Below are 25,570 nucleotides of genomic sequence, written 5' to 3'. Positions count from 1 at the left end.
AACAAAATACACTTTAATAAGGTCATTTATTCTGCGCTTTCTCCAAAAAAGTGTATTTTTTCTGCGTCTTTCGTTTTAAAAGTACACTTAAGTGCATTAAAGTGAATTTTCGAAATAAGAGCGCGTTTTTTCATAATCTTTTGAATTGCCATGTGTATTTTTTCTGTACTTTTTCATGATTGAGTGCGTCTTTTCAATGGAAGTGTATTTTTAACTATATCTTTTCCAAGACGGTGCGTCTTTTCAATTTAAGTGTATTTAAGTGTATTAATAAGTGTATCTTTTCTGGATCTGATTTTATACTTGAGAAACAAATGTACTTATCTTTTAAAAGAAATATTTTGTTTATCTTAAAATTTAACCAAGAAAACAAGTATTTTTTTCTATCTTAAGGGAATAAATCAAAATTTTCAGCACACTTACAACCTCTGAAGCTTATGAATGGAACATCATTCTTTTAAATTAGATTTTTGTCCATACTTCAGTTCAATCAGTGAAAGTTAATTACAAGTCGGAACAAAAAGAAAGAATGTATAGTGAATGAAAACAAAAGTGTCATTATTAAAGAAACTTTAAGATTAACTAACACAACATCCAGTTTTATTAGAGAAACTTTAAGATTTACTAACACAACATCCAGTTCATACGTTTCAACAACTTTATTCACATCAACATTATATATTAGTAGTATTTACAAAAACAACACAAATACAAGTGTTATGTATGACATTATCAAATGGTTATTGATTATTTGAAAACATCAAGAAAATAATACTTTTCATAATAAATATTTTAACAACAATGTTTAACAGCTTTAAAAAGCACAAGTTCAACTAAATCAGGCTGTGGGTCACTAATTAAAAATATTGAACGTGTCAAAAATATTATGTGGGCTTCTGGCTTCATATTTTCTCAACTTTCTTATATTGATATTTAAGCCAAAGAAAATTAATATCTACCACATTGACTACTTGACACATTTTTTTTAAAGGCAATTAAAATAATATTTATAATAGAATTATAATTTTCTAACACAATTCAGTATGTTAAATTGAAATATTCACAATTAAATATAATATGCTAAGGGTTTTGTGCATGTATTGTAATTTGTGATTTCATAAACAATGAACAGATTGTCATTTCTCAGTAATGATATTCAATTTAAGGTCACAAAGAGAAGAATTGTTATCAGTGATGTGTATTATTCCATAAATATTTTTGTGTTGAAATTTGCCTTATCAGTAGAAATTATATCTCAAGCTGACACAGCAGATAAGAGATCAGCTCCCCCCCCCCCCCAATTAAATCAAATATGCATCATAAACACTAATCTCTTATCAGTGATGCAGCAATGCCTAACAAACGGGTGCATATCATCTGCATACTTTTGATTGGTTGATAGTTTTTGTTTTGAAAACAAGCCACTTTTGATTGGTTTAGGGCACAGGAAGTAAATTTGTTTAAACAAGCAGGTGTCAGCAACTGATAATGAGCTACATTTTAAGACATAATTTAGCAAATTAAGATTTTAAATTGTACTTGTAGTGTCAAATGTCTTGAAATACTGTCAGCATGAAGTATTGTGTGATGAAAACAATGTGTATTTACTACAATGTAGTAAATCAAAGGAGGTTCAAAGTGGCTGGATACTGAAGAACAGTTGTAACAGGTTTGTATTTTCATTTCTGCATCCCTTTTTTAATTAAGTTCATTGAATTAATTATGATCATTATCATATTTATGTATTGTCTCTGGTATATGGATAAGTAAATGCATTGTAATTATAAGGAGAAATAACACCAATTGAAACAAAAATAGATAAATATACAAATTAAAAAGTGTAAATGTTGTGTACAGTGAATTATTATGGCTGTGTTTTATGGTTATTGTCATCTTAAATTTTGTTTATAGCTAAGTCTGGTCATTACTGAATGGATTTCTTTCCCTCATATTTAATTAGAACTTTTATATTTTGATTTTAAAGGTAAAACTCTTGCCCCAAGGAAAGAATGTGCATTATCACCTGCTAAAAAAGGAAGAAACAGTGGGATACTGACTGATGGTCAGCACCCGACTGATGTATGGACTTAAACACCCGGTTTTTACCCTTCAAGAGTTGGCCAACTAGAGTGGAGCAGGAGAGTGGGCTGTGCTTGACTAAGAACAGCTGGATTTGTTGAGAGGTAAAACTATACAGGTTATTGCATTTAAAAGGCATCACACTTCCAGCCAGTCCAGACAGCCAAATGAGACCACGCATCTTAGTTCATTTTCAAACCGTATTGCCTACAAAACGCTATTTCTTTGATGATAAGAGTTTAGTCACATGTGATCACAGGATTAAAATTGCAAAAATAAACAAACAAAAACAACAAGCAAACAAACTTACATTGATTTAAATTTTTAATTATTACGCAACAAGATTACCATTACAGCAATATTTCACAGTTAAGTGAAACAAAAACCTTACAATTTAACAAGTATGAAGAATGCCTCGCCCTTTTGATAGTGTGTGATATCATGTTTATCTTTTGCAGATCAATACGCATTCAAGATCCTCAAGAAGAGAAGGACACAAGCAACATCAGTGGTAGATGTCACTCCAGCCCCTGCTTTTCCAGTCTCTCCTGCTGCTTTCCAGGTCCCTCCACCCGCCAAGATCAGGTCTAGGCACTGGCTGCCATCCAGGTCACCCTAGCGGTTGCGGTCGTGTTCCCAAATGGCTGCTGTACTGGACTACTGGTCCCACCACCATATTCGGTCAAGGTCTCTCCAACTGCTGAAGTCCAGGTTCCTCCGGCCACTGGGGTTCAAGTACCCCCAACAGCTGTGCCTTGTTCTCTGCAGCAGCTGCGATCTAAATATATTGACCCACTGTGGAACACTGCGGTTAATTGTTTTTTTTTCCATAAAATCTTCCACAAATGCCTCATTTTATAATGAAGTGTACAATTCTTATGTTCATATTTTTTTGTGTTATAAAGATGATTTTCAGATTTTTAGTCCAGTGCTCTACCAACTAAGCTAACGTGCCCTTAAATAAATGATCAGTGTGAATAATTTTCTAAGTGAAATTGAAAGTGACTAATACATTTATTATGAAATTTTTATTACTGTAAAATCAACAGGAAAAACAATACACGTAATATCAAATAGCAGGGCAAGAATTTTAACACTAACAAGAGCACTGCATAACGGGTGCCACACTCGGCTGCGAAAGCTTGTCAGAATTTTTTTTTAAGAGGTCACAGTGACCTTGTCCTTTGACCTAGTGACCCAAAAATGGGTGTGGCGTGTCGAACTCATCCTGGTGCATCTACACATGAAGTTTCAAAGTTGAGGGGAAGCACTTTGACTTTAGAGCATATGTTAAGGTTTTAGCACGACGCCTACGGTGGATGGTGAGCTGGCTATGACAATAACTCGGGTTTTCTCCGAAAACAGCCAAGCTAAAAATCAGATACTAGTAACTAAACAAATTACTAAAACATTAAGGATGAATTTAATAAATAATTGCAAACTTGTTACAAATACAGACAACACAGTCACAAACATTAACTGGTATTCCGTTTTATGGAAGTTTATTTACACAAGAAACCGTCGGAGACGGGTGATGCTCCCCAAAGTTTTTTTTTGTCACAATATTGCGCTATATATTCAGATAAAAGGAAACGTCTTGAGGGGCATAAATTTGGACAAAATAATACGATGGATGGTTTAGCAACTTAAAAATTTAAAAGGGCCATAACTCTCTAAATAAATCATCTAACCAGAACCCACAAATAACATGCGCATCTCCTCAAGGTAGTTAAGCTTCCCATAAAGTTTAATTGAATTCCGTTCATTAGTTGCTGAGAAAAAGCCTGGACAAGAATTGCACTATATGTACAGTTAATGGAAAATTTCAAAGGGTCATAACTCTGTGAAAAATCATCCGACCATAACCGGCTCATAATATGCACATATCCTGTTGGTAGTGAAGCTTCCCAAAAAGTTTCATTTAATTCCCACATCTGACATCAGAGGGTAAACAACACACATCAGGGTGACCGTGTGGCTTCACAGGTTTCCTGAAAAAGAACAACTGTTTTTACAATAATTCTGAACACACTCTGCTGTTCTATCTCGAAAGATGTTAACCCGTAAGCACTCGGATACGAAAATGACGCATTTGTGGTTCCTTAGAAATCTAATTAAATTTGAGACCTTTCTTGCTAGATTAAGTTTTAAAGGCTTCATTTCCTACCCTAAGATACTGATGAGCAGCAAACAACATAAAACTGAACATATTGCTAGTTTTTTGCAGGCTGTTGGCTGTTTTCACTTTGCTTTGGAGCAGGAATTGTTCAACATCATGTACATTGTAATTTGCAGTGACTATTTGATCATATAGTAACTGGTGAGTGCTCATGAAAATATTAATTATACCTGTTTCCATATTTAATGATACCCATTATAAAACAAGAGCCCCGCATAACGGTTGCCACGCTTGGCTGCGAAAGCTTGTCATAATTTTTTTTTTAGAGGTCACAGTGACCTTGACCTTTGACCTAGTGACCCAAAAATGGGTGTGAGGTGTAGAACTCATCAAGGTGCATCTACCTATTAAGTTTCAAAGTTGGACGACACAACAACGACACGACGAGCTGGCTATGACAATAGCTCGGATTTTCTTCGAAAACAGCCTCGCTAATAACTACTGTTGAAATATGAGAAACAATATTCACTGCTAGCGCTGTCAGTTACTGAATCATTGAACTAGCTATACTCCTTTTGTCAAAACACATGTTCAACACGCTATAACATCAATTATCATTATTCCACAGAAGATATTCTTCATTTTACAATGTGTGTTTTTTGTCTTGGTATTTAAAAAATAATACATTAAGAGATCTAAACTCTTTACACACAAGTCATTTCATGAATACAACAGCACATGAATTTAAAATATGAGCAAGGCCCTGGGAACACTTGGTGTCATGAAAGTGTGTCATGTGCACAGGCTAATCTGGGAAGACTCTTAAAAACACATGCATCCCAAGGTTTCCTAGATTCGAGGCTTATATGAATTCTACATGTTCAACTTACAAAATAACTTGAAGAACAGTCCTGCCACTTTCTGAAGGATGATGACCAATCATTGAAGGCCTGTTTCCAAACTTCCACCATGTTTTCATTACCTGAAGATAGAAATGTATTTTATGTCAGATATGGTATAATGAATAACAAGTTCTATCTGATAAGTCATGGAAATCAAATTAATCTACAACTTAAATTGAAAATTATAAATTGGAATTAACAGATTCATTAAAATGGTCTTTCCCTGGTTTGCTTTCACTTATATACAATAGCTCACGTGTACAGTTTTACATCAACAAAATTCTCTATAAAAAACACACACACATCAATATTACTTACCTGTTGAATTTTGAACGTTCAATAGTATCTTTTCCAGTATTCGCCCATCATCTGCGCTCCTTGCAATATATATACCACTATCTTGTATTTTCAAATTGCGAATAATTAAATCGCCAGATTCAGATGTGGCAGTTCTAGTTGGGTCTTCAACAACAGTGTACGCATCTGCCACGCTTCTCTTTTTCCTTCCATTTGCTGCGCTTGCTTTTTTAAACCAAGTGACAGCTGTGAAGCGGACATTTTGTGACTTGATCTGAAGTGTGCTGTAGGCTCCCGCGAAAGCTGGCTGAGTAATGGGATCTGTACTGTCATTAATCCCTACAATGCAGTAAATTAACTGGTGGTTAGTTCAGTTACATACACAAATGTAAATGGTATGTTAAATGTTATTTACCCACATTACATATTTTTGCATCGTTTTTTGGATTTAGAAAAATAATATTGAGGTTTGATTTTTCTATTTTCTGGGACATGTACAAGCATAATTATTAAGGTGGCAATAAAGAAGTGGATATGGCGTCTGCCAAAAAATTAGGAGGTCCCCGGTTTATCCATATTTTGGGAGCGTTCTCAAGATTTTCTTTAGACACAAAGTACTGGTTTTTCCAAGGAAGCAGACTTAAGAAATGTTCAATAAGCCTAAAGCTCACATATATATGTTTAAATTGGGCATAACTATGATGCCGAAATTATAATTGATGGGGGAAAACATATTCATGTCAATTTCTGATAAGCACAAACAACAATCTTTTGTGTGATATACACAATGTATGTAATCCAAATTGAATGAAATGTGTTAATATTGTTAATTGTTACATGCTGTAACACAATCTCCATTTGAGGTAGTGAACATCCTACATTTCTTCTTCATTATTTTTTATCGAGTGCACCGGGATTGTCTCCCATATGGCCATCGCCCCCAGAAAGACGTGTTAGTTGGTTACGGGGAATAGTGCAAGATACAGAAGACACCCCGTTCCAGAGGTGACCCTGGGTCTTTAAGTGCCCGGTGTATAGCACCTAGTACACTGCACCTCGGTTTAACGTCTCATGCGAAAGACGAGTTAGTATGTTAGGTGCAGCGGGGGATCGAACCAGCGATCTCTGGATTGTGAAGCCAGTGTGTTACCACTAGACCACGGATCCGCTACATAACATCCTACATTTCTCAACACAACCTTTTAATTCCAAATCCAATGAAACTTCTTATTTTATCACATTCTTTAATGATTACTCTTGAGAAATCAATTATTGCTTTATTTACCCCATTAAGCATCACAAAATCTTGTTTGTTTCATCAAGATGGTTGTTATGGGTAATTAACAATTATCAATTCTAAGAGATTGGGGTTAATTAATGAAGTTGTTCTTTTACTGTTCAGTTCTTACAGGTGTTATATTTTAAATGACAGTGTTTGTAACACATTTTATTGATTGCTTAAATCGGAGCTACTGGTAATCAATTGCATGGAATTAGAGTTATAGTACAAATAGTTTAAAAACAAAACTGTTATGAAAAAGTTAAAGTAACACGATTTAGTATGTAGCAAATAAGAAAAGGAAATGTAAAAGAGTGGATTAAAGATTTGACCACAACCTGTTGTTATTTTTCAGATCACACCTGAAATTATGTAATTTTAATACCTTATTCCATCACATAACTTTTGCAAAAAATAATTTACCATTTATAATTTTTTTATCCAAAAGAATTTTCACTAAGCTGTCAGTTTGATGCACATCATTGTGGTCTGCTCTAGGGTTACCAGTGCCTGTACATGAGCTGAAACATCCAACACATACAGAAATTAATCAATAAAATAATCTGTAATACGTGTAGTTAAAAATGAAGTCATATTTACAAGTCAGTCTGATCAACAGCTTTTCGCCTCAGTATTCCTTTTAACATTAAAACATGTGACCCTGATGTTGTAGTGGCGTGACTGCCACATGGCTTATGCTCACTGCCTTTCTGGCTTAGTATATTACTATTGATGCAAGTTTCAGGCAAATCCTTTAAAGAGCACAGGAGATAAAGAATAGACAGGGAAATACATTCTAAAACATTCAACCTCTAAGAGTTGCTTGACTTGGAGTTCAAGTGACTGTCTTATGTCTTCTACCCATGGTCAGAATGAACAAAACATTTGGGCCAAGTTTCATGAAAATACTTTAAATGGTATAGATGGTGGTCTACGGTGGTCCTAAAACAACCCACCCAGATATTCATCTGCTTTGATAAATGTTCATTTTCTGTCAGTCACCTGCATATTGACCGTGAGACAAGTTAAATGGCGAATATCTGTAATTAATTAATTATTAGTTATATGAAAATTAAACATGAAACAAACATGAAACAAGGGACAAAATTGTCACAAAACCAGGTTTTCAACTCAAAGTGTGACCTTGACCTTGGAGATATCAACGTAATTTTTTCGCGCGACACACCGTCCAATTATGTTGAACAAATGTGCCAAATGATTTTAAAATCTCAAAATGAACGACATAGTTATAGCCCGGACAAGCTCATTTAAATGGCCATTTTTGACCTTAGAACTCAAAGTGTGACCTTGACCTTGGAGATATCGACGTATTTCTTTCGCGCGACACACCGTCAAATGATGGTGAACAAATGTGCCAATTGAATTTAAAATCTCACAATGAACGACATAGTTATGGCCTGGACAAGCTCATTTATGGCCATTTTCGACCTTTGAACTCAAAGTGTGACCTTGACCTTAGAGATATCAACGTAATTCTTTCGGGTGAGACACCGTCCAATGATGGTGAACAAATGTGCCAATTGATTTCAAAAAGTCACAATGAACAACACAGTAATGGCCCGGACAAGCTTGTTCCTCCCGCCCGCCAGCCTGCCGACATTCGCCAATCTAATAACTAGTTTTTTCCTTCGGAAAACCTGGTTAAAAACTAGAAATTTGAATATGCAACAAAACAAGCTTTTCATTTATTTACCAATTCCCAATTACATCATTTACATTTAAATTCAAAACTGTAATATTGTGACATTGACATTGAACCCATGCATTCTGCACAGAATCTCATTGACCAAATCTTTTGAACCATGAAAATCCTTCAATAGGTATAGGAGATACCTGGTGGACATTCAATGGCACAATTATTTGACCTTGAAGCGTGACCTTGAAGCTTGAGCTAGTATGACTTAATATTGCCTACAATTTCAAACACTGAATACTGTAAAATGTGAAGCTCCCTACCTGACATCGCAAGTATTGTTGCAGTATGCACACAGTGTGTTATAGACGCAGGCGTCACAATGAACCATCTTTGTGCAGGTTTTTGTCAAGTCGAATTTCACCACTTCATGATCGGTGCCCAGGTACAGGGTTGAACTCTTGAGAGAAGAAAAAAAAGAGGATAGAGATCACTGTAACCTTCGCTTTTTGGTAAATTTGTATTTTTAGCTATTTTAACCCTTTACCACTTAGATATGTATTTTCACACATGTGTAGTCCCTTAAAAAGTTATATTTTATTTAAAACCTTTTTTTACTATATTCAAGTGTATAAGGCTTCATCTCAAAACCTTAGATACTGATGAGCAGCAAACAGCATAAAACCTGAACAGACTGCGAGTAATTCGAAGGCTGTTCTTGTTTTATGCTGTTTGCACATAGCCAGTTTCACTTTGATTCTAAGTGGGAGAGGGTTAAAACAGCTCCGATGAAACATTTACTCATGAAGGCCTGAAAGGTTTGTGCTCATTTTCATCTCTAATCTTTCTGAATTCTTATATAAAGGGCTTTATTCAGATAATTCATTCATCTTATACATGTACCATACTTATTGTAAAGTTCTTACACTAGGGTAATTTTTAAATGTGATCTTTGAAATTATTATATAGTAAATTCAATTTTTTTAAATTACTGCTATATTTGACAAATATTGGTTAAAAGTTAAGGTTGAAAGTTACTAAACTGGATCAATATACAAATTAAGATAAGTTCAGCAAATAAAAAACTTTCATGATCCACGTATTACTTGTAAAACGTTTATAATTCTTTTTCTTTAAAGGAAGGATCATCTTAGCAAAAGTCCAGTATAGGCAGAGAGTGTCATCCCTGATTAGACTGTGTGAAATGCACCGGCTAATCTGGGACCACACTTTACACACATTCATTAAGCCCCATTTTCCAAGAGCCAGGCTAATAAGTAACATGATCAAGTTTGAAAACCTCAAGTTTCATGTCCCAAATAGGAGCATCTTTCTTCAAAGGCCTGTACACTGCATTTTCTGTACATTTTGGCTTGCCGCTGGTAAACGTCTTCATAAAAATGTCGTGCACACTTCCCTTATCTGTAAATTAAACCATTAAACATATATCATATCAGAGACAGTAAATTGTGGTTAAACAGTTATGCCACTTTCTAAGTTTAAGCAAGATTAATGATACCTTCTTTGGAAACAGTCTGATTACAGCTGATTGACTTTCACAACGGAAATAACAAAAGATATGTTTCTGTTATGAATCAAGGGAAATTACAATTCACAGTGTTCATGGCCGATTAACAAAGCAATTACACAATTACATGAAGTGACAGGTGTAGAAAATGGGGGTGTGGTCTATCTCAGATATTAACAAAAAAAAACAACTCCATCATCTTTAATCATTAGGGCTTAATTGCATGACTTAATTATGTTTGTTAGATCTTGCAATTAAAACACAATCATGATACCCTAAGATGTTGCACAAATGATTTATAAAATTATGAATTATTATTAAAGACATCATCCATGCAAGTATCAAAGATTTGTTGGAGGCATTATGGATGTTAGAGCAAGACTTTAGATCTTCTCAATAAGTTTAAGTACAAAAGTAGGTCAAAATGATGTCAGGTGGTGTGGGTGTGTTGAAAGACAACATTCAGTCAAGTATAAAAGCTTTGTAGGCAGCATAATAAAAGTTATTCAATATTTTGGTTAACCATGTAAGGGCAAATGGACATATGGACATACAGCCAGGCATATAAACCTACAGGCCAATCACCGTATGCTAGGGGATATAAATACATTAAACATTTTCAAAACTTGTGTGGCTCTATTACCTGAAGCCAAATAGATGTTTCTACTTTTATTGAACTCTGGCCCGACAACGATCTTCATGAACTGTACACCACGCTTATAGAATATTGGTCCCTCGTATTCCATATCTACGTTCTTGTCCATTAGCTGATATTCCGAAACACGGTTTTCAAATATGCCCGGATTAGTGTCGTGCGCTGTACACTGAAAGTGGGAAAACGCTCAGTTATTGAATATACATTTCTGTTAATTGAAAGTTCTAAAAAGGTAGTTTTCAAATATGCCTGTATTTCTTTCTGTTATGCACTGTAAACTGAAAGTGGAAAGTGGAATTAGATTGGATTTTAGGATTTACAGAGTTTAGGAAGAAATGATGAAACGAGAGCATCGCATAACGGGTGCCACGCTCGGCTGCGAAAGCTTGTCAGAATTTTTTTTTTAGGTCACAGTGACCTTGACCTTTGACCTAGTGACCCAACAAGAGATGTGTTTGTCAGAAACACAATGCCCCCTACTGCGCCACATTGAAAAAATTTCTATTTATCATTTGGCAGGTATAGAAATCATCTCCCTTTAAAGATTATTACTTCCCTTAAATTTTGTCCAATCCAACCAGGGGGGGGGGGGGGGAAGGGGGGAGTGTCTCACAGTCAATTATGACCATGTCAGACATCACTCACAACCAAGGCCTGTGGTTTAAAAGAGATCATAGCCAGAGTTGATCATGTATCTATGGACATAAGTCCATAGGTATGTAATGAATATCAAAGAAATTATAATTATATCATTAAAAAAAAACAACCTTGACAAATCAATCATTTGGGTTATAAATAATCAAAATAAGAAATCTGTACAGTAACTGTAAAAAGAACTTCAATTCTTGGTAAGGAAATATATAATATGAGATTTATAATTATATAAATTACTTCCCTGAAAATAATTGTCTGTGACAAATCTCTATTTTTAGTAGCAAATAATTAAAAGCCACTACCGTGAATGTAGATTCACCACTCAAAACTTTTTGACCTTTGACCTTGAAGGATGACCTTGACCTTGAAGGATGACCTTGACCTTCCACCACTCAAAATGTGCAGCTTCATGATAACGCCGCTTTAAATTAATTTTTTTACCTTTGACCTTGAAGGATGACCTTGACCTTAAAGGATGACCTTGACCTTGAACTTCCACCATTCAAAATGTGCAGCTTCATGAAAAAAATCCGCTTTATTTTTATTTTTTGACCTTTGACCTTGAAGGATGACCTTAACCTTGAAGGATGACGTTGACCTTGAAGGATGACCTTGACCTTCCACCACTCAAAATGTGCAGTTTCATGAGAACGCCGCTTTGATTTTTTTTCTGTTGACCTTTGACCTTGAAGGATGACCTTGACCTTGAAGGATGACCTTGACCTTCCACCACTCAAAATGTGCAGCTTCATGAGATACACATGCATACCAAATATCAAGTTGCTATCTTCAATATTGAAAAGAGCTGTCTCCATCGAAAGACATATGCCCCTGAAAAACGCTTGTTCGAAAGCTAAACGCAGATTTCGAAACCTAAACGCGGACCCAAAGTTCAAGGTCAAAGGAGTCAAAATATGTGTGCGTATGGAAAAGCCTTGTCCATATACACATGCATACCAATTATGCAGGTTACATCTGAAGCAACATAGAAGTTTTGAGCATTTTTCGAGCGGAAATGTATTTTTTTTATGATTCAAAGGCCGTAACTAAGAAGTGCCTGGGTAAATTTGGCTGATTATCAAACTTAACCTAGATTTTATTGTCTTACACATTTTGTGAAGTTTGGTGAAGATCCGATGACAATTGCTTGAGTTATCAAGCGGAAACGAGAAAAAAAAACTAAATTTTTCGATCATTCAAGGGCCGTAACTCAGGAGTGTCTTGGTCAATTTGGCTGATTATCGAACTTGACCTAAATGTCACGAACTTACACATTTTCATGAAGTGTGGCAAAGATCCTATGACATTTGCTCGAGCTATTGAGCGGAAACGAGAAAAAACGCAATTTTTCGATGATTCATGAGCCATAACTCAGAATTGTGTGGGTCAATTTGGCTGATTATCGAACTTGACCTAGATATTATATCCTTACACATTTTCATGAAGTTTGGTGAAGATCCTATGAAATTTACATGAGTAATGCAGCGGAAACGAGACAAGAGGGACAAGATGGGCCTTGTTCGCTCACCTGAGAGGAGTCGGTTCATTCAATCTTTACCAAATGTCAAACTTGACCTAGATATTGTCCAGACAAACATCCTGGTCAAGTGTCATCATTATTTCATCTGCGAGTCATGATCAATGTACCTATGAAGTTTCATGATCCTAGGCGTAAGCATTCTTGAGTTATCATCCGGAAACCATTTTATTGAGTTGAGTCACCGTGACCTTGACAGCCATTGTGTGAATACGTTTTTTGAAACTGTGACCTTGACCTTTGACCTAGTGACCTGATAATCAATAGAAGTCATCTGCAAGTCATGATCAATATACCTATGAAGTTTCATAAACCTAGGCATAAGGGTTCTTGAGTTATCATCCAGAAACAATTTTACTATTTCGGGTCACCATGACTTTGACCTTTGACCCAGTGACCTGAAAATCAATAGGGGTCATCTGCGAGTCATGATCATTGTACCTATGAAGTTTCATGATCCTAGGCATAAGCGTTCTTGAGTAATCATCCAGAAACCATTTTACTATTTCAGGTCACCATGACCTTGACCTTTTACATAGTGACCTGAAAATCAATAGGGGTCATCTGCGAGTCATGATCATTGTACCAATGAAGTTTCATGATCCTAGGCATAAGGGTTCTTGAGTTATCATCAAGAAACCATTTTACTATTTAAGGTCAATGTGACCTTGACCATTAACCTAGTGACCTAAAAATCAATAGGCGTCATCTGCCAGTCATGATCAATGTACCTATGAAGTTTCATGATCCTAGGCCTAATTATTCTTGAGTTATCATGAAACCACTTAACTATTTCGGGTCACCGTGACCTTTGACCTAGTGACCTGAAAATCAATAGGGGTCATCTGCGAGTCATGATCAATGTACCTATGAAATTTCATGATCCTCGGCATAAGCGTTCTTGAGTTATCATCTGGAAACCATTTTACTATTTCGGGTCATCATGACCTTGACCTTTGACCTAGTGACCTGAAAATCAATAGGGGTCATCTGCGAGTCATGATCAATGTACCTATGAAGTTTCATGATCCTCGGCATAAGCGTTCCTGAGTTATCATCTTAAAACCATTTTACTATTTCAGGTCAACGTGACCTTGACCTTTGACCTAGTGACCTGAAAATCAATAGGGGTCATTTGCGAGTCATGATCAATGTACCTATGAAGTTTCATGATCCTAGGCCTCATTATTCTTGAGTTATCATGAAACCACTTAACTATTTCGGGTCACCGTGACCTTTGACCTAGTGACCTGAAAATCAATAGGGGTCATCTGCGAGTCATGATCAATGTACCTATGAAGTTTCATGATCCTAGGCCTAAGCGTTCTTGAGTTATCATCCGGAAACCATTTTACTATTTCGGGTCATTGTGACCTTGACCTTTGACCTAGTGACCTGAAAATCAATAGGGGTTATCTGCGAGTCATGATCACTGTATCTATGAAGTTTCATAATCCTAGGCATAAGCGTTCTTGAGTTATCATCCGGAAACCATTTTACTGCATTGGGTCACTGTGACCTTGACCTTTGACCTAGTGACCTGAAAATCAATAGGGGTCATCTGCGAGTCATGATCAATGTACCTATGAAGTTTCATGATCCTTGGCATGACCGCTCTTGAGTAATCATCCGGAAACCATCTGGTGGACAGACGGACCAACATGAGCAAAACAATATACCCCCTCTTCTTCGAAAGGGGGGGGGGGCATAATGAGAAAACTGCCCCCCTCCCAGCAGCCATGTAATTCAACTGACCGGAACCATTTTTAAACTCAACTCTCGTATCAAGGAAACAAATGATTTAGCAAATTTCATGAAAATTGGGCCAAAAATGTGACTTCTAGAGTGTTCACATGTTTTCACTATATATAGAGAAAAATGCCCCGCCCACTTGCGCCATGTTTTTTCACCGCTTCCGACCATTTTCAAACTCGTCCGAGATATCAATAAAAGCAATGTTTTGACCAACTTTCATGATGATTGGGCAAAAATTGTGACTTCTAGAGTGTTTACAAGGTTTCTCTATAGCCAAATAGGGAAAACTGCCACGATATACATATAGAGAAAAATGCCCCGCCCACTGGCGGCCATGTTTTTTCACCGATCTCGACCATTTTCGAACTCGTCCGAGACATCAATTGAACCAATGTTTTGACCAATTTTCATGATGATTGGGCAAAAATTGTGACTTCTAGAGTGTTTACAAGGTTTCTCTATAGCCAAATAGGGAAAACTGCCACGATATACATATAGAGAAAAATGCCACACCCACTGGCGGCCATGTTTTTTCACCGATCTCGACCATTTTTTAACTCGTCCGAGACATCAATTGAACCAATGTTTTGACCAACTTTCATGATGATTGGGCAAAAATTGTGACTTCAAGAGTGTTTACAAGGTTTCTCTATAGCCAAAGAAGGAAAACTGCCCCGCCCACTGGCGGCCATGTTTTTCAACGGATCGGAACCACTTTTGAACTCAACCAAGATATCATTAAGACAAACATTTTGACAAAGTAACATGAAGATTGGGCATGAAATGTGACTTCTACAGTGTTTACAAGGTTTTTCTTTTTTTTGACCTAGTGACCTAGTTTTTGATCAGGCAGAACCCAGTTTCGAACTTGGCCGAGATTTCATTGGGACAAAGCTTCTGACCAAGTTTCATGAAGATGGGACAAGAAATGTGGCCTCTAGAGTGTTTACGAGCAAAAGTTTACGGACGGACGGACAGACATACGACGGACAAAGACCGGTCACAAAAGCTCACCTGAGCAATCAGGTGAGCTAAAAAAAAACAATTTTACGATGATTCAAGGGCCGTAACTAAAGAGTGTCTGGGTCAATTTGGCTGATTATCAAACTTGACCTAGACGTTTTGCCTTACACATTTTCATGAAGTTTGATGAAGATCTGATGACAAATTGCTCGAGTTATTGAGCGGAATCAAGAAAAAACCCAATTTTACGATGATTCAAGGGCCGTAACTCAAGAGTGTCTGGGTCAATTTGGCCGATTATGGAAATTGGCCTAGATATTATTGCCTTACACATTTTCATGAAGTTTGGTGAAGATCCTATGAACTTTGCTCGAGTTATTGAGCGGAAATGAGAAAAAAAAACAAATTTACGATGATTCAAGGGCCGTAACTCAGTCGTGTCTGGGTCTTTGGCTCATGATCGAACTTGACATAGATGTTATTGCCTTACACATTTTCATGCAGTTTGGTGAAGATCTGATGACAATTTCCCGAGTTATTGAGCGGAAACGAGAAAAAAAACAAATTTACGATGATTCAAGGGCCGTAACTCATGAGTGTCTGGGTCAATTTGGCAGCTTATCAAACTTAACCCAGATGTTATTGCCTTACACATTTTCATGAAGTTTTGTGAAGATCGGATGACAATTGCTCGACTTATTGAGCGGAAACTAATCCGGACGGACTAACTGACTGACTGACGGACGGTGCGATTTTAATATGCCCCCAGAACCTATGTTCTGGGGGCATAAAAAAGTTATGGCCAATGTTAAAGTTTTCGGACGGCCTGACACCATATATTTGACATTTGACCTTAAAGAATGACCTTGACCTTCACCATTCACCACTCAAAATGTTTAGCTCAATGAGATACACATGCATGCCAAATATCAAGTTGCTATCTTCAATAGTGAAAAAGTTATGGCCAATGTTAAAGTTTTTTTTCGGACGGACGGACAGACTCACATACACACATACAGACATACTGACACACTGACAAACTGACTGACGGACAGTTCAACTGCTATATGCCACCCTACCGGGGGCATAAAAATATATGTGGGCAGGTCAGATAACTATGTCCATTTTAAGCTAATTACTTCCCTTGACTTTGTTTTTTCGACCCTTGACCTTGAAGGATGATGCTCACCTTGAAATTTTACCACTCAAAATGTGCAGCTCCATGAGATACACATGCATGCAAAATATCAAGGTGCTATCTTCAATATTTAAAAAGTTATGGCCAATGTTAAGGTTTTAGCAAAACGCCTAGGGCGGATGTTGGACGGCGGATGACGAGCTGGCTATGACAATAGCTCAGGTTTTCTCCGAAAACAGCCTCGCTAAAAAATTTAACCTACATTATTAATATAGTTTAATAACTTAATAACGTGAACTTGAAATACATCAAGGGCTGAGAAATATAGGAATTTGATGCAATGATAATGGAAATTTTACTGTAAACAAATCAACTTTATCCAAAGGTACAAATATTTATTTATGAACATTATGAGTACTAACATTATCAAGTCTTGGGTTAGGATTGAGGTTGTCAGGAACTGTCTTCCACATATCACCATCCTTGTACTTGAACTTGCCATTGAAGGACTCTTCTATCCGTGCCTTGCTGAACACACAGACGGCTGAGGAGTTGAGGTCAGCCCTGTGAAGTGAACATACAAAAGTCATATCTGCAATAATGGGGGACGAACAGTCCGAATGATTACATGGTTATGGGAATCAATAGTATCATGAACATACTTAGTCACTGTTCTGACTCAACTTCAAGTGTTTTTTAAATTTTAAAAATGATTTCAATCATCATGTCCAATTTAGCATAAACAGGAGGGTTTTGTTAGGTTTCAGTCTCACTCAACTCTGAGTTTGAGGAGGAATATAAGCTTTATTTATTGTTGAGATTTCAGATTGTCATTGTGCTGACAGATGTTCTCAATATGCATCAGAGTGGAATCTCAAATCTTATCTTCTGAAATGAGTCCAAAAATTAAAAATGTACATGATACTGTGCACTGGTGTGCCCTTGTGACTGGGAGGTACCATATTCGATCTCCACTCAGGGACTGTTCTTGTGATCTTAACAGAGACACTGAGTAATGATTCATGCCAGTAAAAGGGCTCAATGGAATCTGTATAAGCCCAAGGCTATTGATATATTAATGCCTAAATAAATATGCCAAGACATCATTAAAACAAATGATTCAAGCAAGTTTCATGAACATTATATTTACAAGGGCTGTTTGTAAAACATGCATGCCCCCCATATGGGCCGTCAGTTGTAGTGGCAGCCATTGTTTGAATACATTTTTGTCACTGTGACCTTGACCTTTGACCTAGTGACCTGAAAATCAATAGGGGTCATCTGCGAGTCATGATCAATGTACCTATGAAGTTTCATGATCCTAGGCCTAATTATTCTTGAGTTATCATGAAACCATTTTACTGTTTTCGAGTCACTGTGACCTTGACCTTTGACCTAGTGAACTGAAAATTAATAGGGGTCATCTGCCAGTCATGATCAATGTACCTATGAAGTTTCATGATCCTAGGCCTAAGCATTCTTGAGTTATGATCCGGAAACCATTAAACTATTTCAAGTCACTGTGACCTAGACCTTTAACCTAGTGACCGGAAAATCAATAGGGGTCATCTGCCAGTCATTATCAATGTACCTATGAAGTTTCATGATCCTAGGTGTAAGCATTCTTGAGTTATCATCCTGAAACCATTTTACTGTTTCGAGTCACTGTGACCTTGACCTTTGACCTAGTGACCTGAAAATCAATAGGGGTCATCTGCCAGTCATGATCAATGTTTCTATGAAGTTTCATGATCCTAGGCGTAAGCATTCTTGAGTTATCATCCGGAAACCATTTTACTGTTTCGAGTCTCTGTGACCTTGACCTTTGACCTAGTGACCTGAAAATCAATAGGGGTCATCTGCCAGTCATGATCAATGTACCTATGACGTTTCATGATCCTAGGCCTAATCGTTCTCGAATTAATATCCGGAAACCATCTGGTGGACGGACCGGCTGACTGACGGACCGGCATGTGCAAAACAATATACCCCCCTCTTCTTCGAAGGGGGACATAAAAATGTGACTTCTAGAGTGTTAACAAGGTATGGCCAAATAATAAAATCTGTATCACCCCCTTGGGAACATAATTTTCAATGCCCTGGATGAAATGGACTTTTGCTTACGTTCTGGTCAAGTATCAGGATGTTTTGACAAAAAAATTGAATTCTAGTGTTTAGACAAGGATCCAATTCCGCAATATAAGGCCCTAGTGGCCATGTTATCAACAGTCTGAAGCTATTTTCAAATTCAGCCAAGTTATCATTAAACAAATGTTCTGAGCCAGTTTCATGACGATTAGACAAAAGATATGACTTCTAGAGTGTTCAGAAGCTTTTTTCTAATTTGATCTTGTGAATTGTTTTTCAACTCGGACGACACGACACAGTTTCAAACGCAGCAAAGGCAAAATGTTCTGACCAAATTTTATGAAGTTTGGGCAATAAATGTGGACTCTATAGTGTTACCAAAGTCAATCTTGACAACGTACAACAGATAATCACGGATTCTAGATTACACGGATAAGAAACGGGACCGTTGCGCCAAATATCTTGTCGTGTCTAAGTCACGTGACCGTGTCGTAACTATCGATCTTTTATCGAAGCGCCGAGGTTATAAATTTGATGTACTCACTCACGTATTTTGTTAAATTATAGTTTCATTTCTAGGCCGATTTTGACAAATTATATATCATTAGAAAGCTAACGTAACGTAGTTTTCAGATATATCATTATATATTGAGTTTTTCTTCTGATTTCGGCAGCCCGGCGAGTTATAACTTTAACTTTTGCAAATAACATACCGTTTTGGAGTTTTAGAATCTAGATTTACGGTTGACATGTTCGTACTTTATACCGATTTGTAGCGTTTATATTTGGAGTTCAGTTTTAAAAATAACATCTTGCTTAGGAGAATAGAATTCTGTATACGATAGAAAAAAAAATTGTTTAAAAACTAAAGTAATTAAGGAATGAAGGCGGGAAAATGTAGCGCGCGTTCCTAACGCTCTGAACTGATGCTACGGTCTTGGCGATTATGCTTTTGTTTAGATACCGGCCATTGAATTTCCTTTGCCATGATTATTATATTTTTTATGAAATATATTGAAATATTTTGTTCTAGAGACATATCCATAAAGCTAAGTATTAATGAAGCTTAATAAATTTACGATTTCAGCTCTTGATTATAACACAGAAAGGGTGTTAATTTTATGATGAAACAGCGTATACAAATGTATAGCGGACCCTCTTGATATTTTTCGGCTTTGCATACTTCAAATATAATGGGTGTCAAAACATTCATCGTTTGTTGTTTATTATCAAAAAGGTAATTATGTAAAATTATATGAAAGGTTATTAACCATAAATTATAAATTAATTAAAATTATTTAAAGATTCTTGAAAATCACGGTCAACTGTCTATGCATGTATATTGAAATATCTTTATAAGTTAACAGAGTTATAAATATATAGAATTCTAAATTAAAACACTGTATTATTTGTATTTTTCGGAAAGATTATTCATACACTCTTTATAGGACTACGAAATGACGGAGTTTTTTTACCGGTACCCGCTAAATACGTCAAATGTTAAGTATTAGATTTTTTAAATGTTTAAAATGTACATGTATAGGTATTAAGCACTTATAATTATTGTGATTTAGCTGGCTGACATCTATACAGTATTTAGTTTATGGCAATCTGTATGGGCAGATGACTATAAATGTTTTCAATACGCTACATATCTCATAAACGCAAAATTGAGTATTGGGCGTTACATTACTCCAAGAAATGACCACTAATACCACGAGAAGACATGGAGGTATCATAAAAAGTGTAATCTGACCAGACATTGCCACCTGTGGTTAGGGACCAATATACAAGTATAGGTCCCTGCTGTGGCGTATGACACCATAGTGTTATTTAGTATTGGTCGGCACAGTATCTGATCATAACGAGATAATTGGTTTGTGCTGAACACAGGGGCAATAAAACCACAGATCTATCAATAAACAAGATTATTGAGATATCTTTTTTTGAACACCGCGATAAAAATGCTCAAACCATGGACTCTAGAATACACGGATAAGAAACATGGCAACATTCTCAGAATCATCACTGCTATATGTGTAATCACCTAACAATTCGTCTAAAAATAATTTATATATTTGAGTTGAAGACGATGTACTGTTGTTTAAGTCTGAATAAACTATCTGTCTGCCTGTCTAAATCCAAGCCGTCATCGTCCCGGTGAAAAAATCTGATTTTCAATAGTTGGACATGATGCCCTGATGTCAAAATACGAAATGACCCGCGTAACACGGACCGTGATTTTCAAGAATCTTTAATAAATTGATAATTTAAGGTAAATAACATTTCAAATAATTATACATAATTACCTTGTTGATAATAAACAGCAAACGATGAATGTTTTTGACACCCATTTTATTTCAAGTATGCATGCAAAGCCGAATAATATCGAGAGGGTCCGCTATATACGCTGTTTCATCATAAATTTTACAACCTTTCTGTGTTATAAACAAGAGCTGAAATCGTTAATTTATTAAGATTCATTTATAATAAGCTTTATTGATATGTTTCGTGAACAAAATACTACAATATATTCCATAAAAAATATAATAAGATGGCAAAAGAAATTCAATGGCCGATTTCTAAACAAAAGCATAATCGCCAAGACCGTAGCATCAGTTCAGTGCGTTAGGAACGCGCGCTACATTTTCCCGCCTTCATTCCTTAATTACTTTGGTTTTTAAACAAAATTTTTTTCTATCGTATACAGAATTCTTTTCTCCTAAGCAAGATGTAATTTTTAAAACTGAACTCCAAATATAAACGCTACAAATTGGTATTAAGTACGAACATGTCAACCGTAAATCTAGATTCTAAAACTCCAAAACGGTATGATATTTGCAAAAGTTAAAGTTATAACTCGCCGGGCTGTCGAAATCAGAAGAAAAACTTAATATATATTGATATATCTGTTTACTGCGTAACGTAAGCTTTCTAATGATATATAATTTGTCAAAATCGGCCGAGAAATGAAACTATAATTTAACAAAAGACGTGAGTGGGTACATCAAAATGTATAACCTCGGCGCTTCGCTGTACGCTAATCGTAAAAGATCGATAGCCACGACACGTTAAAACGCGCGGTGGTAAAACATAAAATTTGTATTTCTTGTGTTTAACTCGCTATAAATCCATTAATAACAACAGGAATATACTAAAAGTTATATTTTTTTGAAAGAGGAATTAATAAGCAACAAGATAACGTATAAACCAATAAAATCGGATGAATAGTTTTTGCATAAGATTGAATTTACTAAAGTAAGGGTCAAATACTCGATTCATCTCCTGTCGATATACACTCCGTGAGATAATGCACGACAAACAACAGAATAAAGATCACCACAAAAGCCCACCATGAGTTGTGCTAAGGAGGGGTGAAAACTGTATTGTTCTTGGTGTTATGTAATTGATGTAACTTTTGTGTCACATTTCAGCCTTCATGAAGAACATGTCCTTTTAGTACTTTTTAACGAACCTGAGGTTAAAAACACAGCCAGTTCTCACATAATGCAGCCTTTGCCACAGAAGTAAACCCCAAAGCAACAAATGACACAGCAAAAACTGATTTTAAGGATGTCAAAAAGTGTTTCTTGTCAGCATTAAATGTTCGTTTCATGTACAAAGTTGAACAAATATGTTGTAATTTTACGTCCTCTGTCGTACATACCCATGCTTGAAAAACAGCCCAAAGTACTGGTCTCCACTTTTGTAGATATCATCTGCAAAAAAAAAAACACAATTATTTGATGGTAAGAGATATGCTTCTTCTTGTTTTACTAGTGTTTTAAATTGAGTCATGATTACTTAATGAATTTTGTATTGCCTTGAGATATTCTTGCAGAGATCATCTTATAATACCGTAATTACTCTATGTTTTTGGACACTTAAAAATAATTAATTTTTTTCGTGTCCGAAAACTTAGCTACGAAAAATATTCACAAAATACAGGTGTCCGAAAACTTAGAGTTGAAAATTGAAGTGTCCGAAAATAGCCTCAATTGTATCAATGACGACCGGTACTAGCACACGTTTGTAAAATACCATGCTGTAAAGTATAAATTACAGTTACTTATGTTTGCACTGCATTTTAAATAATTTTAAATGCTTAATTTATTTGACAGAAAGTTACTACAAGGTTGTACTTTGACCAATGAGTTCAAAGATAAGCATGTGATATACCAATACTCCCTAGTATGAACCTGTAATTAACGCCAAAAAAAATCAAACTATGAATTCTTCGTTTGTTCCTTTCCGACAGTTGTTGTCTAACACCTTCCATTGTTTGTAAAACTTGCAATAGGGTGCATCACACTTTGAAGCGTTTAGTATTTGTCACAGTTATTTTACTGAGAAGTGGTAGTACCATTGCGGTAGATAATTAAACTGTTAATTAGCGCTACCCCTGGCAATTGTCATAACGCTTATGCTATCGGGCGAAACCATTGTTTAATACCAGTTTACAAGGTTATTAACCCAATTACGCAAATGTAAAGGTCCGTTGCCCTCAGGTATGCACCTTCCATGTTTTATGATGTTAATCTGGTTGTAAAACCCCATGATCGAAGTGTCATTAGATATCAAAAACAGGATAGAAATTGTGTAAAAAAGCACTGTGAAATATACTGTCCGAAAACTTAAAGACATTAATTATGGACGAAAACTCGTGTGTCTGAAAATTAAGAGTCACGAAAAATATTTATTTTTGCTAAAAAAGGGGTGTCCGAAAACTTAGTGTCCGAAAACATAGAGTAATTACGGTATGTTTATTCTAACAGAGATCATCAAAGTAGTATGAAACAGTAGTACAGGCCAATTCCTTAAAAGTAAATTCTTAAAGAGATCATCAAAGTAGTAAAGGCCAATTCTTTACAGGTCAATTCTTATAGAGACCATTAAAGTTGTAAAATTCAATTCTTTACAGGTCAATTCTTACAGAGACCATCAAAGTAGTACAGGCCAATTCTACAGGTAAATTCTTACAGAGATCATCAAAGTAGTTAAATTCAATTCTTTACAGGTCAATTCTTACAGAGACCATCAAAGTAGTACAGGCCAATTATGTACAGGTAAATTCTTACAGAGATCATCAAAGTAATAAAATTCAATTCTTTACAGGTAGGTAAATTCTTACAGAGACCATCAAAGTAGTAAAGGTCAATACTTTACTGGTCAATTCTTACAGAGATCATCAAAGTAGTAAAATTCAATTCTTTACAGGTAAATTCCTACAGAGATCACTAAAGTAGTAAAATTCCATTCTTTACAGGTCAATTCTTACAGAGACCATCAAAGTAGAACATGCCATTTCTTTACAGGTAAATTCCAACAGAGATCATCAAAGTAGTAAAATTCCATTCTTAACAGGTCAATTCTTACAGAGACCATCAATGTAGTACATGTCAATTCTTTACAGGTAAATTCATACAGAGATCATCAAAGTAGTAAAATTCAATTCTTTACAGGTAAATTCTTACAGAAATCATCAAAGTAGTAAAATTCAATTCTTTACAGGTCAATTCTTACAGAGACCATCAAAGTAGTATGGGTCAATGCTTACAGAGACCATCAAAGTACTATGCGTCAATTCTTACAGAGATCATCAAAGTAGTATGGGTCAGTTCTTACAGAAATCATCAAAGTAGTATGGATCAATGCTTACAGAGATCATCAAAGTAGTATGGGTCAATTCTTACAGAAATCATCAAAGCAGTATGGGTCAATTCACATAGAGATCATCAAAGAAGTATGGGTCAATGCTTACAGATATCATCAAAGTAGCATGGGTCAATGCTTACAGAGATCATCAAAGTAGTATGGGTCAATGCTTATAGAAATCAACCAAGTAGTAGGGATTAATGCTTACAGAGATCATCAAAGTACTATGGGTCAATGCTTACAGAGATCATCAAAGTAGTATGGGTCAATGCTTACAGAGATCATCAAAGTAGTATGGGTCAATGTTTACAGAGAGCATCAAAGTAATATGGGTCAATGCTTACAGAGATCATCAAAGTAGTATGGGTCCATGCTTACAGAGATCATCAAAGTAGTATGGATCAATACTTACAGGGATCATCAAAGTAGTATGGGTAAATACTTACAGAGATCATCAAATTAGTATGGGTCAATGCTTACAGAGATCATCAAAGTAGTATGGGTCTATGCTTACAGAGATCATCAAAGTAGTATGTTTCAATTCTTACAGAAATCATCAAAGTAGTATGGATCAATGCTTACAAAGATCATCAAAGTACTATGGGTCAATTCTTACAGAGATCATCAAAGTGGTATGGGTCAATGCTAACAGAGATCATCAAAGTAGTATGGGTCAATGCTTATAGAAATCAACCAAGTAGTAGGGATCAATGCTTACAGAGATCATCCAAGTACTATGGGTCAATTCTTACAGAGATCATCAAAGTAGTATGGGTCAATGCTTACAGAGATCATCAAAGTAGTATGGGTCAATGTTTACAGAGATCATCAAAGTAATATGGGTCAATGCTTACAGAGATCATCAAAGTACTATGGGTCAATGCTTACAGAGATCATCAAAGTAGTACGGATCAATACTTACAGGGATCATCAAAGTAGTATGGGTAAATACTTACAGAGATCATCAAAGTAGTATGGGTCAATGCTTACATAGATCATAAAAGTAGTATGGGTCTATGCTTACAGAGATCATCAAAGTAGTATGGGTCAATTCTTACAGAAATCATCAAAGTAGTATGGATCAATGCTTACAAAGATCATCAAAGTACTATGGGTCAATTCTTACAGAGATCATCAAAGTGGTATGGGTCTATGCTTACAGAGATCATCAAAGAAGTATGGGTCAATGCTTACAGAGATCACCAAAGTAGTATGGGTCAATGCTTACAGAGATCATCAAAGTAGTATGGGTCAATGCTTACAGAGA

General features: G+C 35.9%; 1 protein-coding gene and 1 long non-coding RNA gene across 5 annotated transcripts in view; one reads left to right on the top strand and one right to left on the bottom strand.

The window, feature by feature from the left end:
- Positions 1-2,390: 2,390 nt before the first annotated feature.
- Positions 2,391-25,570, bottom strand: part of LOC127876424 (semaphorin-2A-like) — a 169,280-nt gene continuing 146,100 nt past the window's right edge. For all 4 annotated transcript variants that reach the window (XM_052421699.1, XM_052421702.1, XM_052421701.1 and 1 more), the window contains 9 exons: positions 22,316-22,367; positions 16,983-17,124; positions 10,502-10,682; positions 9,631-9,752; positions 8,654-8,790; positions 7,100-7,197; positions 5,419-5,736; positions 5,089-5,180; positions 2,391-4,070 (listed from right to left, as the gene is read on the bottom strand). In XM_052421699.1, coding sequence (XP_052277659.1) covers positions 4,041-4,070; positions 5,089-5,180; positions 5,419-5,736; positions 7,100-7,197; positions 8,654-8,790; positions 9,631-9,752; positions 10,502-10,682; positions 16,983-17,124; positions 22,316-22,367 — 1,172 coding nt within the window. In that variant the 3' untranslated portion in view covers positions 2,391-4,040. The remainder of the gene's footprint in view (positions 4,071-5,088; positions 5,181-5,418; positions 5,737-7,099; positions 7,198-8,653; positions 8,791-9,630; positions 9,753-10,501; positions 10,683-16,982; positions 17,125-22,315; positions 22,368-25,570) is intronic.
- LOC127876433 (uncharacterized) overlaps positions 7,758-25,570 on the top strand; it is a 114,052-nt gene continuing 96,239 nt past the window's right edge. Inside the window, exon 1 of the long non-coding RNA XR_008047854.1 lies at positions 7,758-7,798. This is a non-coding gene — a long non-coding RNA (uncharacterized LOC127876433). The remainder of the gene's footprint in view (positions 7,799-25,570) is intronic.

The sequence above is a fragment of the Dreissena polymorpha genome, chromosome 4 (assembly GCF_020536995.1).
Source record: "Dreissena polymorpha isolate Duluth1 chromosome 4, UMN_Dpol_1.0, whole genome shotgun sequence".
Taxonomy (NCBI): domain Eukaryota; kingdom Metazoa; phylum Mollusca; class Bivalvia; order Myida; family Dreissenidae; genus Dreissena; species Dreissena polymorpha.
The sequence above is the reverse complement of the archived record's forward strand: the minus strand, read 5'-3'. Positions and strand labels throughout refer to the sequence as shown.